The 19,170-nt window shown below is 38.8% G+C and overlaps 1 protein-coding gene across 2 annotated transcripts in view; it reads right to left on the minus strand.

Moving 5' to 3' along the window:
- Positions 1 to 18,394, minus strand: part of DGKQ (diacylglycerol kinase theta) — an 85,128-nt gene extending 66,734 nt beyond the window's left edge. Inside the window, exons 1-2 of one of the 2 annotated variants that reach the window (XR_015742115.1) lie at positions 17,847 to 18,269; positions 1,150 to 1,229 (exon numbers count right to left, since the gene is read on the minus strand). Coding sequence is in view for 1 of the 2 variants with exons in the window: in XM_087926389.1 (XP_087782515.1) it covers positions 1,150 to 1,229; positions 17,847 to 18,147 (381 nt within the window). In the remaining variant the exon portion in view is untranslated. Of the gene's footprint in view, positions 1 to 1,149; positions 1,230 to 17,846 lie in introns of both variants that reach the window. The other variant, XM_087926389.1, reaches the window with a different exon arrangement.
- Between the last annotated feature and the right edge of the window lie 776 nt (positions 18,395 to 19,170).

Below are 19,170 nucleotides of genomic sequence, written 5' to 3' on the forward strand. Positions count from 1 at the left end.
TATTTTTTAAAGACACTATTTTTAACAGTTTGCCCCTATAATCTAGTTCCCACACAACGCTAATGCATAAAACATGATTTCATATATTATGCAACACAAAAAGAAAAGATGCCAACTTTGGCTTGGGTTTAGGTACTAGAATAGTACTTGGCCAGACTCTATACATATACACCAAAACGTTTCTCTCCATTTTTATTTTGATCATCATGGCCCACAATGACTTACAAGTACGGTACTTCTAAAATCCCAGAATTAGCAAAATTATGAATATAATTCTGGATAAATGTGGATACTTTGATTACATTTATATATCAGAAAGTAAATTTTCTATTATCATTAATTAGAGTTCTAGTAAATAAAACTACTGTACCAGTATCTTTACATTAAAAATAGAAGGAATATTTTCAGGCATAGAAAATATTGAAAATAATAACCTTAAATGGATATACTTTTGCAGGATACTGTTTATGTTTATTTATATAACTGTTTATTCCCCCTTATATAACACTGATTGTATTCATTAGCATAGCATGTTGCCAATTTTTGTGTGTAATTCTAAGCCATGATTTTCAACCATGGTTTGTTGGGTCTCATAGAGCATAAACCATCCAGTTGATCCAATTAGGGAGGGGTAAATGCAATGTAGTGATTTTCCTCTACATAAACATGTCATGATAATCAAAGGAACATTTATTATTGTTTTTGTTAACATGACATCCAAAGAGAAGTGAAAAGGAAATGTTTTTTTCATAAGAATTATATGAGATGAATTGGATAGTGTGGCAGTGCAGATATCAAGAGTCAAAGGGCAAAATGTGATACAGAGCATGTGGATCCTTATACATCATTTATCAGCAAGATCTTAAACAAAATGTGTCTCTTCTCAGATATGTTTATTTATGTCTTCTCAGATATGTTTATTAGTTATGCGGGGCAGGTTTGTGTGAGCCCAGGAAATACGCACCTCCACTCCCTATTTACACAACAGCAACCCTATGAAATAAGTTGCACTGGACAAAGTGAATGACTCAAAGTCACCAAGTCCGCTTCTGTGGCTGATGATAGACTAGAACCCAAATCTCCTATGCACCAGACGTCCAGTTACACCACACTAGATATTTAGCTTTTCCCAAAGCATGAGGAACTTACCCTTACAAGACTTGGAGCAATAGATGAGCAAGGTATCTTCACATACTTCAGGCACTTCTCATGAGACATAAAATTGCAAACTGTGGGAAACAAATAAATATGTCAATTTGTATTAAGAAACAGACAAAGGGAACAAAAACTCACTTAGCCCATTCATTATGATTCAATAATGTGCTGTATAAATTAATACAATATTTTACCTGTCTTGATTTTCCTGCCAATTAGCTTTATTGGATGATGTTTAGTACAGGTAATATAAAATATGGAGAAAGCTTCTTATTATTGTTTTTACTCAATGAATAAAAATCTGTGTAATATCCTTGAAGAGTTATGGCATTTCCATAGGGAAAAACTGCATCAACTCCCTGATTCTTTAAGTTAATTTTCTATAGATTTTTTTCTGATGTCCATGAATAAATATATATATAATTTTATATGTATAATATACATAATTTTCCAGTACACCATTGTTTTAAGATTAGCATTAAAATCTTGAATGTTTTATTTTCAGTTTCTTTTTTTTCTAAACTGACCTTGAATCTATCTCTTTCACAGCATTCTAGGCTCTTCAAACTACAAGTAAAACATATAATATATGTGGCAATATAAACTCAAATTACACAGATGAAAACCCAGTCTCTCCAAATTTCCAGCAGGCTTTTTTCCAACTGTGAGTATGGACATAAATAGACAATAAAGAGCTATATAAATGTAACTTGTCTCATTACACAAAACTAACCTTAAGCCAGTTTTCTGGTTATAAAAATAAAGCAGACCTTTTAAATAAACTATGTGTCTTGATGTCTTTATAGTAAGTTTGCATTTTGCTTAAAGGATAACTTCTCTCATTCTGTGATCTCTTCAGCATAACATATAAGGTTTTGAAATTATCAGCTACTAGATAGAGAAGCATACATTTTTTCTGATTTGTAAATGTTAAGGTGAAGTCCTGGAACAGTTAATTTTTCCTTTCCAATTTGTTTTACGTCATTCTGATTAAATTCTCTGCCAGCTAAAGTAACAAGCAAAAAGAGGATAGATATCATAAAGTCTTGTAAAGTGTTTGGTTCGGGTAATCACTTGAGAACCCTGAACTATTCAAGAAAGCCAAAAGCAGAATAGAGGAAAAGGTATTAGTGTTTTAAACACATAGATTTTATTCTTTGCTGCAGCACTTTAAATCAAGGGGTTTTAAATTCTTACAGGACACAGAACCTGTTCATTAAAAAAAAACAATCTGGAATCCCTGGTTCAAGAGGGGTGAGGCTTCTAACTTTCTCCATTAGAAACTAAGATTTGAAAAATGCTCTTTTATTCCAAAGTTGATTTTATAAAAAGGGTTGCTATGGAAAAGGAATAATTTGGCAATCAAAAAGGGCAAATTTCAAAACTTGCTATATCCAAAAGAATAGTTTTATAAATGTCAAAACAAAGACTAATATTTTTGTCTGGCTTAGGAAATCATGCTGATATAAACACAACTTCTGTTGAAATGTTTGGGAAAGCAAGTTTATAATACTATATAAATGTGCCATCTTAAGTATACTCATTATTTATTTATTAGCTTGATTTTGACAAATTCAGAATCGGGATTTTCTGAGAGCTTCCTCTAACATTACTAATGAGCAGCAAGCTGTTTTTCTATAATGTAGTCAATGACCTCAGAAAAATGACACATTACAGTGTTATCATTTTTAAAAACAATTAAGTAAAACAGAAGACAATATTGCCATAACTACCCACATTTTTTAAAAAATCATGTTAAACAAAATCTACAAAACGCACACATTTTACACATACACACACACACACACACACACACACACACACACACACACATATTGCAATTGCTCTTCTGGACAATTTAAAAAATAAAACATCCACAAACAATCAGCTACAAGGTTACACTATGTCACAAGATCTTTCTCGGGTTTCCAAATCATCCAATATGAAGAAATCTCTATTTTCTCTGTAGTATTATTTCCCAAATGAATGAACCACCCTCTGATTTTTTTTTTGCCCCTTTCTCTCTTTATTTGCATGTACATGCCTCATTCTGGCAATCAAGTGTAATCCCAAACAAAGTGGCAGGGCTTTGTTCTTAAAACACCATATTCATCTGTTTCCTAATTAAATGATAGGATATTTTACCAATAAGTTCCCCAAGATATTCATTTATTATATAAACCAGTGCAATGTCACAGTCAGCTAAATTTTCTGTGCTGTTAATCTAAGGTAAAGTAGAGGGCAATTATATGCAGTTATGCAGAACTTAATTTCAGCATGAGACATGCAACAAATAGTTGTGTAAGTATTTACTTGGGTTAGAATTCAATTTTAAAAATTACTTTCATAATTTTAATTACTTTAGAATTAAGGTAAAACTGCCCAGTCGGTTTTAAAAAATAAAATAAAATTACTCCCATAATTTTAATTACTTTAAAGTTTAATTACTTTTAAATTACTTGGAGGTGCTAGGTGTTGGGGGAGGGGGTCAGATAGGTTTAATAAATTATTATTATTACTTTAAACTATAGATGCTGACAAAAGTTCCAAAGAAAAAACAACAACACTGATTCTGGCTAAATCCCGCAAAACCTCTTGTTTGTTTAATAAATTTTGCACTGTTTCCTGTTTCACAAATGGTTGTCTTAAAGCAGTGAATGCCACGAAGTTTTTCCCATTAAAGTGCATAAAAGGCAGGACAAGAAACAATGGATGGAAACTAATCAAAGAGAGAAGCAACCTGGAATTAAGGAGAAACTTCTGAACATGCGAGAACATTTAAACAGTGAAACAGCTTGTCTTCAGAAGATGTGGGTGCTTCATCACTGTAGGTTTTTAAGAAGTGGGCAGCCATTTGTCTGAAATGGTACAGGGTATAGGAGTTAGACCAGAAGACCTTCAGCTCTACTCCGCCTGAGTGAAATTAGCAAGTTCTTCCAACTGCTTTTCCTCCCTTGCAACAGGGCACAGAGCTCAAGAGTTTTCCCAACTCTTAAGGAATAGTTTTTCTAAAATATAAATATAGCTCAAAAATTATGACATACCTTTCCCACCCCAACTGAAAGTTGGAAAGAAATTACATAAAGGGGCTCAAGAAGTCTGTCTTTCTGTCCATCTAGGTGTCTATCAGCAGAGTAACTCGCCATATCCTGAAAAGCTCATGCAGATATTCCTCAACTTACGACCGTAATTGAGCCCAGAATTACAGTGGGTAAGTCATGCCAGTTGTTAAGCAGGTCACCGCACCCTATTTTGCAACCTTTTTGGCAGTGTTTGTTCAGTGAATCATTGCAATTGTTAAGCAAATGCTATGGTGTCTGCAATAGGTGGGTTGGGTTTTTTTTTACCAGATATCAGATGTAAACATTGGTTTCCAGCAGAAAAACTTAGTAAATCATGGTCATGTGAATAAATGTGAGCTAGCTCCCAAGTGCCCAAATGCGGTCATGTGACCACATGACCGGGGGCAACCATCAGAACTTCCCATCTGTGTCTTAAGTAGTGCCTTGTAATTTTTGGTTGTAAGTCAAGGACTACATGCAATGGTGGGAGAAGCTGGCAAAAGAAAAAGCAAGGGCAGATCTGGCTTGATGCTGTGCAGAAAAATATTCCAGAAGAATCCCCCCAATTCATCCCATAAGAGAAACCTTTGGGGAAAAAATTTGGAATGCTACTGATCAACCCTCCATTTTAAGCCCCTGCCCTGCCTCCTTCCCGTCATGTGACTCAGAGCATGTGCAACCTAGTCTCTGCTTCCCAGTACTCACACATAAATATAGGTACCATATTTTTCGCACTATAAGACACACCTGACCACAAGACGCGCCTAGGTTTAGAGGAGGAAAATGGGCATTGACAAAGACAGAAGAGGCGGGGTTCAGCACTGTAAAAGGACCCTGCCACCACCACTGCCTGTATTTTTTGCTCCATAAGACGCACAGATATTTCCACCCACTTTGAGGGTGGGGGGAGAGCATGTCTTATGGAGTGAAAAATGCAGTAGATACATAACAAAATGAGAGCAGGAAAGACATACAAAAAGAGTCGACACATAAATTCATTATGCCAGTGTTTCTCAATCTGAGCAACTTTTAAGATTCCCAGAAATTCCCCAGCCAGCATGCCCCTCTGCGAAATACTGGGAGTTGAAGTTCATACTTCTTAAAATTGCCCAGGTTAAGAGCAGAATTTAAAAGATGATTTTTTTTTCCCTATGAATTTGCATAACATTTGGCACTGTTGGTTTTTTTTTTATCCCAATGCTTCAGCTACTTTTAGAACCACTCTAGAAGCTGCAAAGAAAAGTCACAATCCCTCCCTCTGTGACATCCCTTACTTAAAATAATGGGAAATTAAAAAATCTGTAATTTATTCTCTCTTGGTCAACGCTCTACTAACTGCTTAATTGCCAGCAACTAGATATATTTACTGTTACTACTTTCACTGGCATGTATTTCTGAAAGAAAATTGGAGAGGATGACTCATCCTCATTCAGCCCTCTCCAGAAACCTGAACACCTTGGGTAAGCATAAAGGAATAGGAACAAAAGAATAATAGAGCCTATTTTGTTGTACGTATTTAAATACCTGACTCCCATCTTACATGGTGGGAACACCAAATAATACAGCTCTTAGAGGGGAAATCTTTATCTCCACCTTATCTTCAATTTGGCTTTTTGCAATTAAACTCAAATATCACAGTAACTGTAATATGTAATATTATGCAAGCCATGAAAGTAGGGTGAACTATCACAAAAGCCATAACCTATGGTTAACTGTTTAAATATTGCAGTTAAATATCCCCTAAAATAAAGGACAATGTGTAAAATAAACTCAGCTGCACTGTTTACAATATCTCTATTAAAACACCTTGTCTTTTGGACAATCTGCATGATTGTTTTTAAAAAAATCCATCTGCTTTAAGGGCCGTATGCCAGGTAATGAATGAGTCGCTTTCTTAAAAGCATGGTATCATTCTTCAACCGCGTTTGCACAGAAAATAGAAAATAATAAGCCAAGGGAATTATGCCGGAAGACACAAAAAAGGAAATGCAGCTAAATCTGGTTCGCCATTCAATATTCCTCTCCATACCTTTCATCCTTGCTCCTGCCCTGTCTGTGCACCACTTCATACACTGCCTTTATTCTTTAAACTTCTGAGAATCTCATTATCTCCATCCAACCATGACTTCCTTGGTTTTCCCCTCTTCTGGCTCATTCTTTTTTCCTTCAGATATTTGATTTGTGATTCAGGCTTCACTCATTCATTCTTTCTGCATGACTAAGTCACCTAAACACTTTGATATGAAGTCCACCACCACCTATGCATTCCTGATCCTCTCCACTCCCACTTCTTAGGTCAGAGGTCTCCAACCTTGCCAAATTTAAGAGTTGTGGACTTCAACTCCCAGAAAGCTGGCTGAGGAATTCTGGGAGTTGAAGTCCACAAGCCTTAAAATTGGCAAGGTTGGAGACCCCTGTCTTAGGTACCCTCTTTCTGCTGCATTCAATTGTATTGCTTTTTTTAAAAAAAAACATCTCCATCAAAACCACAGTACATTTTCTCTTTTTTAATCTTAATAGCTCCTTGTTCTCTTTGACTACATCCTTTACAACTATCATTTTTTCTATACAAATCACACAAGATCTCCACTCATTCGTTGCAACAACAATTCTCTTACATGACTTTTCCCCCCACCCATTCTCAGCCTGTTTCACTTCATCATGCCATCAAGCATCCTTTTTCACTTTTCATTAGGCACACTTCTGAGGCATTCTCTAACGTAATTCTCTTTTACTGTCTCTGGAGCCATGTTTTTTTCCGTACACTCACTTTCCATTTATTCTTCTGGGAAATTATTCTATATTTTTCTGTTCCATATAGAACTCTTCTGCTTTCTTCCGGCAGTCATTCTACTCTGGTTTCTTTTCACTTCTTTTTCCTCCATTACATTTTTCCCTAGATCCTATCTTGATATTGTGAGATAATGCCCTGTCCAGGATTCAGAACCTCTTATATCCTTTATTAATTATCTCGGTCTTTCACTGTAGACAATGAAATCAGCATGGTTTTTGTTCATCCCTTCCCCCTGTATAAACACCATATACTTAAAACATACTTTCTTCTAAGCAGATATTTAAAAAATAGTTACTATTGCATGTACTCTTGGGACTCTGTATGTCTCATTATTTTCTGTACATTTCGTCTCATTCCTGCCACTCATTTCATCATCTAATAGATTTCTTCTTCTCTGAATCTCATTCATTCTGAATGTTATACTATTTTTCCCCAAATGAATCTCCAGATCACGGGAACACAACATGTACCTCTCACCAACCAATGTCTTCCTATTGTCATATGCATTCATAGCCACGAGAGTTGTTTGAACTGGGGTCTGTATAACCCAGAGTTATTTGGGGACCTGAATGAGTTTCATTAGCTAAGTTTCACTTAGCTTCACTAAGGGGAAAAACTATCTGACTGGAACTAATGTAAAGAGAAAAAGAAGCAACATGGAATACACTCAACCAACCATGCCTGCCTTAATGCCCTCAAATCCAAAGCCATTTCTCTAAAGATACAATAAAAGGGATGGAGCACGTCAGCTGACACTTAGTACCCCACCTCTCTTAATCAGGGGTTCCAAGAAAAAATAAACAAACAAGTTCCGCAGCCTGAAATAGTTTGAAAACCCTTGAGCTGACGCCAATTCATATTTTCTATCATGAATTGTAGACTTTTTTTTCATAATTAATGCCACACCTTCACTTTCCTGCGTGCATTTACCTATTCCATTCCACAAAATCAGGCCATCTTTATTTAGACTTATTATATCCTCCCCTTTACAGTTATAGAAAATATCAAATTTTCCTTTATTTCATTCTTTGATTCACGCTCTTTTACCATGTAACTTCTCTTATACTCCAAGTCACAGTCTTCCATATGCCAACCAGAATAACATATTATGATCTCCATCATACATCTTAATTTTGGTCAAAGCTTTCACGTAACCCTTTTTGGTAAGGTTAAAAAAGCTTGTAGATAGATTACCGGCCTTAGTTATAGCTGTGTCCCACACCGTATCTCCAGCTAACAATAAGAACAATACTGGGCAATTCTGATAATAATCAAAATACAGCTAAAAGGGACTGTGTAGGTCTTCTAGTCCAACCCCTTTTTCAAGCAAGAGACCCTATACCCGTGGTGGCGAACCTATGGCATGCGTGCTGGAAGTGGCATGCAGAGCCATTACTGCTGGCACGTGAGCCCTCATCCAGAAAAGGTCTACTGCGCATGCATGCGTGCCGCCTACCCACCAACTGATCGTTGGGTATCTGGTGAGCATGCGCGGCGGCACGCAGGAGACACTCACTCATGCGCAGAAGCACACAGCACGTGGGGGGTCATGCGCACATGTGCAGAAACACGCAGCGTGAGTCACACGGGTCATGTAGAGGGGCCGCGCACATTGCCTTCTGGATGATGGCATGCAAGCACAATCAGACAAGTGCGCACGCAATTATCAGCACGGGAGCCCAAAAAGATTTGCCATCACTGCCCTATATAATTTCACAGAAGTGGTTGTCCAGTCTCTTCTTAAAAATCTCCAGAGATGAAACACCCACAACTTCTGAAGGCAAACTGTTCCACTGGTTAATTGTTCTCACTGTTAGAAAGTCCTTAATTCAAGGTTGCTTCACTCCCTGATTAATTCCCATCCATTGTTTCTTGTCTTGCCTTCTGGTGCTTTGAAAATAAGTTGACTCACTCTTCTTTGTGGCAGCCCCTCAAACACTGGGAAATGGATACATTTGAGCCAGTATGCCACACAAGTATAAACAAAGCCCAATTTTACCTCAGATATGCTGATGTCATTCTACACAAGCTGGATTAGTTCATTCTACTTTACCTCATTAAAGTTGGATTTAGTTCATTCTACTATACCTCAGCCCTACTTTCAATATACTGGTAGTCCTCAACTTACGACCATATCTGAACCTAAAATTTATGTTGCTAAGTGAGAAATTTGTTAAGTGACTTTTGCCCCATTTTACAACTTTTCTTGCCACATTTGTTAAGTGAATCGCTGCAGTTGTTAAATTAGTAACACGGTTGTTAAGTGAATTTGGCTTCCCCACTGACTTAGCTTGTCAGAAGCTTGCAAAAGGGGATCACATGACCCTGGGACACCGCAGTCATCATAAATATGAACCAGTTGTCCAGCATCCAAATGTAAATCACATGACCATGGGGATGTTTCAACAGTCATAGGTGTGAAAAATGGACATAAGTCACTTTTTCCAGTACTGTTGTAATTTCAAACGGTCACTAAACAAACTGTTGTAAGTTGAAGACTACCTGTATTTATCTTTTCCATCTGATGTAAAATAAATGCATTCTCCTATCTTTTACCAGTCTTTTCTGCCTTTCGAAACAAGGTGGTGATTGTTTCTAAGACCCAAATATCCAGAATTAAATATTTTGTTCTAGTTTTTCTCACTGAGTGGGTGTGAGAAATTGTGCCTGGTGTAACTCAAACTTTCTCTCACAAAGGAACAGGCAGTTTGAAAGAGCTATTATTCCATTTTTGTTTTCATTCACTAATTGCACTGAGTTCCACCACATTTACAAGTCCAACAAGAAAAACAATATCATAATCTTTTATTAACGCTAAATCTATTTTTCTTCTATAGGCTTGATAGAAAATACATAATCTGGGCTGGGGAAAATTCTCAGTTGTCCCTGAAAAGGATAAAAGGGGGTTAAAGAAATGTACTGTATTCTTGTAATTTTCCATTTCTCCTATTTTAAGAAGCAACCACCTGCAGGCAACCATGCAAGCAGTGGCTTGCACTTTCCCAGGTGGAACACATAGGAGCTCCTGCCCCCCCATCCCCCCCCCACCCCGAGGGATAGACAGCTGCTAATCAATGGATAAAACTGTGCTCATCATTCATGTTAACACATGGAAAGAAAGAGGGAGAACAACAAGATTATTGGAAGAGAGAATGAAAAAAAAGAGAAAAGCTGTAAAGCAGGAGTCCCCCAACCCCCAGGCTGTGGCCCACTATGGGGGCTCTGGCCTATTCAGAACCAGGGTGTTCGAGAGGCAGGCTGGCATGGAAGCACATATGCAGCTCAACTTGCAGTCGAACTCTGTATGCATGTGTATGTGTACCAGCCTGCCACTTTAGTGAGTTGAGCTGCGCGTGCCGGCCCGCCACTCACATGGCATGGTTTCCCTCTCTCCCCGGCCACTAAGCCACAAAGATTGAGCACCGCTGTGGTAAAGCATTCAGCAAATCCCAAATATGTATTTCCAAAACTAGACCACAAGTTATTGTTTTACCTCCACACTGACGGGATTTAATTGGAAAAGGAAACCTAATAGTTTTATACCCTGCATGTATATGGCAGAATCTCTGAAAAAGTTGCTGTCAGTCATTTTTCAAGTGACAGGAGAGATAAAAATGTTCTCCATAGGGAAATCTTATTAATTATATTTCATTTAGAAAGTTTATTTTAAACTATAGCAAAGTAAAATTAAAATCAAAACTTAAAGTTTGTTACATAGTTCTGCATACTTCTCTGTTGTGGCCCAATCCAGGTTTTGGAGCACAATTCCTGGGATGCCACACAAAAACCAAATGCAGTCTGAAAAGGTTTGGGTGGGTTTGTTGTAAATGATGAAGACCAGAGAACAAAACAGACTCAAAAAAACCCAACCACGTTTCCATGAAAAATGCTTAGCAACTCCAGTGTAAAAACATGACAAAGGACTTCCACTCTGCAATTTAACTATATAGCAAAATCCTTTATAGCTTTATTTCTTAGGAAACTGGAAGTACAATAAACACAGCTATTTCTATAGTACTGTTTGTTCAGTCACTATTGGTTGCATGCTCAGCAAGAGCAAAAGGCTTAGTTGAGAGCTGTCCAGAAAATTAACAATTGCTAGAAAATTTATTTGCACTGAGAACGGGCTGCTATCCAGGTTTCATCTCTTAAGTACCAGCATTAGACAATATTCCAACTCAGGTGGATTTGGCCTCAGAGCAAAGAATGTCCCTCTTCTGTTGGTTCATTGTGATACATTGCTGTTCTCTAGTGTGTCGTGAATTAATTATGAAACGCCAACCGGATCTGCTTTAGAGTCCTAGCATAAATGGGGCCCTTATAATGTGTTAGAGAAGTTCAGTTAGTTCTAAAGAGTTCTAAAGAGACCCTGTAAAACTGAAGCCACAATATATTAGACACAAGTAAAATTCTGCAGCAGATAAGATCCTTCCACATTGCAACTAACATCAGAGCCCCAGGCTTATAGACTGATTTACAAAATACTAAACATTTACAAGGACCTTCAACAGATTCAAGCCACTGTGCTGGGTCATAAGGAAAATCAGAAAAACACTTCTGCCAAATCTGTTTTGGTGATATGTTATCCCTTTTATTTTCTGCCTGTGCAGGTATTATGTCCATATTCGGTTAGTTACTTTAACTAGTGGAATTTACAAAGGCTACCAAATTTGCCTTTATTCAACAGACAATAACAATATGTATGGAATAAGGAAGGACACTTCTAAATGTAAAATAGATCCAAAAGAATTAACTTCAACTAAAGTTCAGCTCTGTAACTTCAGCTAAATATTAAGAAAGAAAAGATGAGAATACTTGTTGGCAGGTCTGTGCCCAGAGGAAGTATCCATACTGAAGCATTACAGCAAGCACATCAAATAGTATTAATGCTACAGGAACGATTTCTATATTAGTTCCATATGCTAGCTTGCTCATCCCACAATGATTCTAAATTTAGCTCTCTCATTTTTATACATACTGTATGTTCACCTTAAGAAATACTTTGGTCATGCAGCTTATAGACAAACTGAAGCTTTGACATATAGACAAATACAGACAAAGTTTGACTTTTTATCATATCAATGGCATGAAATAAAGTACTTATTTACTAAAAGAGACCAACTACATTTTGACAAGAATTCAAATGTCTTGATGAGGCTAAGGACCAGAATGAGGTATCTTTTTGCAAGATATAGCAGAAGAAAAATAACGCATTACTAATAAAGGCAGATATTTTGTAGCTCAGGCTTGACATGAGGGGTGCTTGGTGCTCTCTAAGCTTGCTTGTTTACTTGCAGGCGTTGCACTGATGATGTTACCTAGTTTAGGTAATGAAAAGTCTGCAAGAAAAGAAGCAAGCTCAAAAATAATGCATTCTTCATACAGATTATATAATGTTAAGTAATAGAATATACTCAACTAGATATATTATTCAATTAAGCACGGACTGCTTCTAACAATATTTCCGAGCTGCACAGATTTCTCACAAAAAGAACCCCAAAAGATGCCATGGGATTTATTTGCAGGGGTAGGACTGAAGGCTTGTCTTCTTTCAATCTCAAGGGCAGAAGTGTCTCACAGCCCATATTCTTCTTGACTCCTACCTGAATTGCCCTTTTTCCATGCCCACAGTTGTGCTACAATTTTGATTAACTGTCCATCTAAGTGGCGTAATGGAAGATTAAAAAGAAAAAAGAATACTTTCCAAACAGCATAGAACCTGGACAAGCAAGCAGTGGCCAAAATGCCCTTTTCATTCTCAAATGCTGGCCAGAGCCCTGGTCCCAAGTAGGAAAGAAAACAGCTTAATTGAATGGTCTGTGAGAATGTCCTTGACAGATAGGAAGAGGAGAAGATGGAGCAAGAATCTAGGCAATGGTGAGGTAAGGGGCAACTTAGCTTACAGAAGCAGTAGAACGTGACAAATGTCTCAGAAGTGACCCTCCCTAGTTTCTTGAGCTGTAAAAGCGAGGAGGAAGAGATGCATTTTCAGACTTGCAAAATTCTTTACTGTAGCCTTGCAATAAAAGTACTGTTAGTACTCATGGATTCTTGTCTGGAGTACCTCCCAGGGCTGATACTTTCTCACTGTATATTTAGGAGACTTCAGCAAATCAAGGTGTTGTGGTTCACTGAGAGCCAGAAATGTTTTCTCTTCCTGGAGTCAGAATTCAGAGCTCTGTAATGCATATTGTATGCATATTGTGTATTGCATATGTATATTGTAACAATAAGAGAAGATGGTCACTATCAACAAACTCTAATATTAAATCTTAATTAAAACAAGCATTAAGGAGAGGATGAATTTACACATAAAAAAGACATGTCAAATAAGACATGGTTAAGAGATGGAAACATTAGAGGTCATATTTAATACAGATGATACTGACATGGTAATGAATAAAAAGACTATCACCAAGAAGCTTTAAATTACTGCCTCCCTGTTTCAGAATATTCTATATTTAATCATATTTTAAAATGACAGTAATGATAAGCGTTCTGACATAGGTGAAAAAGTTTTCAGATAATTCATAATCCATCAAAATTATGTAAATAGAAACAAAAGGTTATGGTGACTTAAACAAAACCTCATTAGTTATGGGGACATTATTCAGAATACTTTATTAAAATGTTTTGAAAGGAACAACATGCTCCCATTTTTTTTAACTGTACTCCAAGTATCAAGCTAAACAAAAGGAATTTAAAAAATGCATAGTAGAATCCTCAATCTTATAGCATAAAACACTACATTGCTGCAGAAGATATTAATACTTGGCTAATTCATGGTACAGCATTTGAGTAGTTACTAGCTAAGAGCAGATAATAAGAAAGGAAAGTACTATATCAATTATTTTAATGATATGATATTAGTGTCTTTTTGGCCTATTGCTGGCATTTAGCTGAACTTCCTTCTCTGCCAATAATACATTGTTTAATTATTTATGGGGAAAAGTATGTTATGCCAACTTCTGCTTCTTATGTATTTGAATAAGTCTTTACTTCTTTCTTGTTATACAACAAAAAGGTAAAAAAACAACAGTCACTTGGATACTAGCTTTAAGCTTTTTCAAAAGCTGATGTAAGAGAATTACTCTTCCAGTCATGCATACTCCATGTTATTGCTCAACTATCTAGCAATATAGCAAATTGCTCACATTCTCTACTTCCTTACCTGGTTTACACACCCCATTGGGTGTTTACATAACAGGACTATGAGCAATGCTTAATCATGGTGCCAGGACTTAAGATACAGTGAATTATCCTTCTTGGTGTGACCTTCCTGTTCTAGTCCATCTTAAAATGTCTATGTCATAGCTAGTTACAAAAGATCAATACTGTACATCAAGAAGGTTCAATCCTAATATCTACGCCCAAAGAACGAACAGCTGCTTCCTTCCAGAGCCATAAAAATAGGGGAAGGAAGGAAGCAGCATAGCAGAAAAATATACAGCCTCAAAGCTTCAGATAGGTTCCATGTGCCTGCAAGATAACTTCCCTTCAGAATTACATGAACACAAGGGACACAAAGTGAAGATCAACATGTTATCCCATGGTGTCCTCATGCTTCCCCTTACTTTAGGGAGAATGAATCAAATGAATTTAAAGGAACCCCTTCCACTAACATCAACTACCATACTGAAGCATCATCTGAGCAGACCCCCAAGGGCGCATCAACAGTTAAGTGAAATAAGCAAAGTAACCTAAAATAAAGAAACTAAAACTGCAGAGAACACTTCAAACAGGACTAAAAATACAGGTAGTTCTCGACTTACAACAGTTTATTTTAGGGACTGTTCAAAGTTACAACAGCACTGAAAAATGTGACTTATGTTTTTTTTTTCACAGTTACGACCTTTGCAGCATCCCCATTATCAGGGGATCAAAATTCAGATGCTTGGCAATTGACTCATATTTATGACTATTGCTCTGTCCCAAGATCACTTGATCCCCTTTTGGGACCTTCTGACAAGCAAAGTCAATAGTAAAGCCGGTTTCGCTTAATAACAGGGTTACTCACTTAACAGCTGAGTGATTCACTTAATAAGTCTGGCCAAAGAGTCATAACATGGGGCAAAACTCACTTAACAACAGAAATTTTGAGCTGAACTGTGATCATAATACGAGGAGTACCTCTATGCCTCTGTAAAAAAAGCCATTACAATTTTAAAAAATGTCTTCAGAACACATTTTCAGAATATATCTTTATAATTTGTCCCCAAAATAAATATAGGGAGATTAAGGTAAACAATTGATACATTACAACTATTGCGTTCATTATTGTGGACATAACAACACATTCTTGTCAACAGCAGAAAACAAAAGCATGTATTCCCACACTTGTTTATCCTACAATTCCTGGAATTTTTAGGAACTCATGATTGGATTCAGTTAGTATTTGGGCGGGACATGGATGTAGTCTTACTCTCACTAACCCGTTTACAGTCACACCATAACTAATGTAATTTTTTCTATCATTTGACTAAGCCCTCCAAGCGTTTATGTATAGGAAATATTCTTCAACTCTGGCATTGGTTGAATTAAGTTGAAGTTGTAATGGGAGCCCAGAGTCCGTCCCCATCACCAAGAGGAATCCCAAAAATGTATCTTAGATGGACATTAAGGCCTCAATCCACATGGACTGAAAGCTAATGTTGCCAGCATATGTACCAATAAAGCAAGGAATACTGTTGGGCATGTCATCATAAATGGTTTTGACATGAAGATTTTTCTTTTTCTTCCCCTTAAACAAATAATCTTCTCTGAATTAATGACTTACCAGTCTCCAAGAATTACAAATACCAAACAGAGGAAGTGTAACTGCAACCCCAAGTAAAACTGTTACTAAATGGGATTACACAAGGATACCAGTCTTTCTCTAGAAAAAGGCAATGATAATTAGAGATGCCAAGGATTAAATCTTACGTACTACAGAGCTATTGATCTATGTGCAAGAGATCAAGAAGAAAACTGACAACTAGAATTCTTTTATTCTTTATTGGCCAAGTATGATTGGACACACAAGGAATTTGTCTCCAGTGCATAAACTCTCAGTCCTTAAATAATATATTTATGTACTGTGCACAAGTTTTTCATATGTATTCATGCACACTCACTCACAATCCATATAACAGTATATATTCACTTTAACTGCTTCTCTAATATCCAGTTTAAAAAATGGAACCTGCTTTCATTAATAACATTCCAGTAGTAACTAAAAAGAGATTTATACAGATGTTTGCCATAACTATTGCCCACTTACAAGCCTGATCATATCAACTATAAATGACAGCAGATTTTAAGATATCAAATCTCTATAAATAGCTGCTACTTCCTCTGAAATGATTGATCAAGTACAAATCTGGCTTTAAAACTGCCCTTTGTTCCATATTTGATTGATCCTCAAATTTATGTAAAGGAAAGGAGTTAAACCTTTGTATCTCAACTTGTATTCTGCAATGGGTGCAACATCCCGATGGGCTCTTCAAATTCAGAGGCAAGTCCTCATAGTAAAACCTTGCTTTCCTTTCAACAAATCCTTGGTGCTGGGTGTTGATAAAAATCAACAGGCATTGTTTATGCCTGCCCAGAGAGAGAGAGAGAAAACAAGAAGAAAAACTTCACCTCCTGTGTTGCTATGTACATGACAGTTCCACCGTCAAATGCTCAACCATTAGCAATATTGTGAGAGAAAATCCATTTTATCTGTGATTAAAGGGCAGGGGAGCATTTTCTCAGGATAAAAAATGAAGGGATAAGAATAATTCAGCCTTTCAGACAAGCCACTATTAAGACCCAGAAACTTTATCACTGTAGAACACTTGTCAGTATTGCCCTGCATCTGCATCATCTACAATTCATGAAGCTTTACTTTTTCCTAAGATATTTTTATCTACTAATAACCTGTCCACTCCACAGAGACAGTTAAGAAAGGAGAGAGAGAGAAAAACTCACCCTAGTTTGGCAAATAAACAAGAGGAAGTCTTTTGCATTTGCTGTTCCAGTGGGGAAGCTTTTACGTACAAAGATGAAGTGATAGAAAAACTTTTTCCAATGAATGTGTACCAGGCATCCATTAAAGTGAAGGGATGCTTCCCCCCCCTTGAAAGAAAAAATCTCCAAACACATTAAAAAATGGGCAATTTAAAAAGAGAAATGCTTTGCGCTTCTTAGACAGACAGCTTTAACTTGGTAGAAAGAAGATCAAGAAACCATCAGCTGCTGGATATTTTGACAACCTCAGAAACGGGGTGCAGAGGGAGGAGGGGGAGAGCTGTAACATCCACAAGCAGAAAACCAAATTGAGAAGACAAACCCAAAACCCACAAAATACACACGGCTAAGATTCCCAAGTCCTGCAGAACTCTCCACCAGCAAAGATGGCTTGCATCCCATGCTGCCCCATGAGAAGAAATGAAGCCGATTGATTAATTGATCGATCGATTGATTTTTGCATCCATTACACCCGGTGTAGTTTTAAAAGAGTCCCAATTTGGAGAACGAATACATTCTGGGGTTTGTTTTTTTTTACTAACCACCCCCCAATTGATAAGGTCCTAAAAGATATTGCGCAGCTTAAAGGGGCGGAGGGGAACCTTCCCGAGGCAACTCTTTTTTAAGAGATGGAGATGGAGTGGCGGCCCGAAGTCAGGAGCGGGGGGGAGTTGAAAGGGGAGAAATGGCAGGCATTCTTCTCCCCCCCGCTTCTTGGGCGCTTCTCCCCCACCCGGGGAAGCGGCGAAGCCGTCCGTCCTGTATACACTGTTTCCCCACACACACATACACACACCAGTCACGAACCCGCCACGCACCCTGTCTTCTGCACAGCATCGTTTTACCTTCGCAGAGGTAGCCCGCCAACCCCCAGATGAAGTCGGTGCAATAGTGGCAGAAGGTGGGCTTGGTGAGGGTGACCCTCTTGAAGCAGTGGCCGGGCGGGCTGCCTCGAGCCGCCGCCGGCGGTGGCGGCGGCGGCTGTTTGGGGGAAGCGGGAGGCGTCTGGTGCTGGTGTTGCTGCAGCGAAGTCGAAGAGGACGACGACGACGACGGCGTGGGCAGCGAGTGGCTTTTGCCGCCTCTGCCCATCAACGGGCTGGACGCGGGGCTGCCTCCCAGCACGGAACGGGCTCCTTCTGCCATGCTCAGGCGGCAATTTCGCTGCCGGCGTTCCCGGATAGCGCAGTCTCCCGCTCTTCTTGGGAGAAGGGGGCTTATCCTCTTCTTTTCCAAGCGGACCGCCGGGCTTTTGCTCCCTGCTCCGGGGACGCCTCCGGGGACGCGCCGCCAACGGCAACAGCGGCGGCAGCGGCTCTAAGCGAGACTTCCGCCGCGCTTGCCAGGCAAGCCAGGGAGAACGGCGGGCCGTGGGCGAGGAGGAGGAGGAGGAAACAGACAGAGGGAGAGGGAGGGACGCAGAGGGCGGCGCTTGGCTCCGCCGACGGCCGCTACCCGGCCTTCGCCTCAAGGCCGCCTCCTGTCGGGCTGGCCGCGAGCGAGCCGGAGTCTGAGGAGAGAGGTGAGGAGGGCGCCGACGCCTCGAGCCCTGAATGGCAGCATGGCACTCGGAGCCAGCCTTTTTTTTTTTGCTCGTCCCGGGGATATCAGACCTTCCGTTCTGGATGCCGCACCGACGTCTAAGGTTAATCGGTCGGGAGGGCTGATCAGACAAGTGGCGGGATCCGGCTGCCTCTCTTGCCCGCTTTCGAACTTAGAATAACTTTATCGTCACTTTGAATGTAGGCTAACCGGCATACCTTAAAGTGAAAGGTCGTCGCCTACAGCTCTCAAGAGGGTCAGCCCCTCCAATATGCACTTCATAAACATGACAACATAAATAAGTACAAAATTATGCATATGCCCACATATATTCTACGGTTGGAAGAAACATCCTTCTGGGTTCAGTTCCAAGTGGGGAAAAAGACACTGGAAAATATGGAGGCTGTTTGGAAGGTTTAATGGTGGACACGACCACGTGTCTTGAAGCTCCAAAGTGAAAAGGGTGATCACATGTTTCAAGGTGAAGGAAGAGATCAAGAAAAGGACTGAGGTGCTGAGAGTGCCTGGGTTTTATAACCTTTGTTGGGCTTTGAATTGGAGCGTGTATTCTGATTGCTTGTCAAGACTCCCATGAGTCCATGCAGGGGCAACTTTGTAAGCTGTCCT

This window comes from Pseudonaja textilis, chromosome 2 (genome assembly GCF_049901715.1).
Source record: "Pseudonaja textilis isolate UNSWEBS1 chromosome 2, rPseTex1.2, whole genome shotgun sequence".
NCBI lineage: Eukaryota > Metazoa > Chordata > Lepidosauria > Squamata > Elapidae > Pseudonaja > Pseudonaja textilis.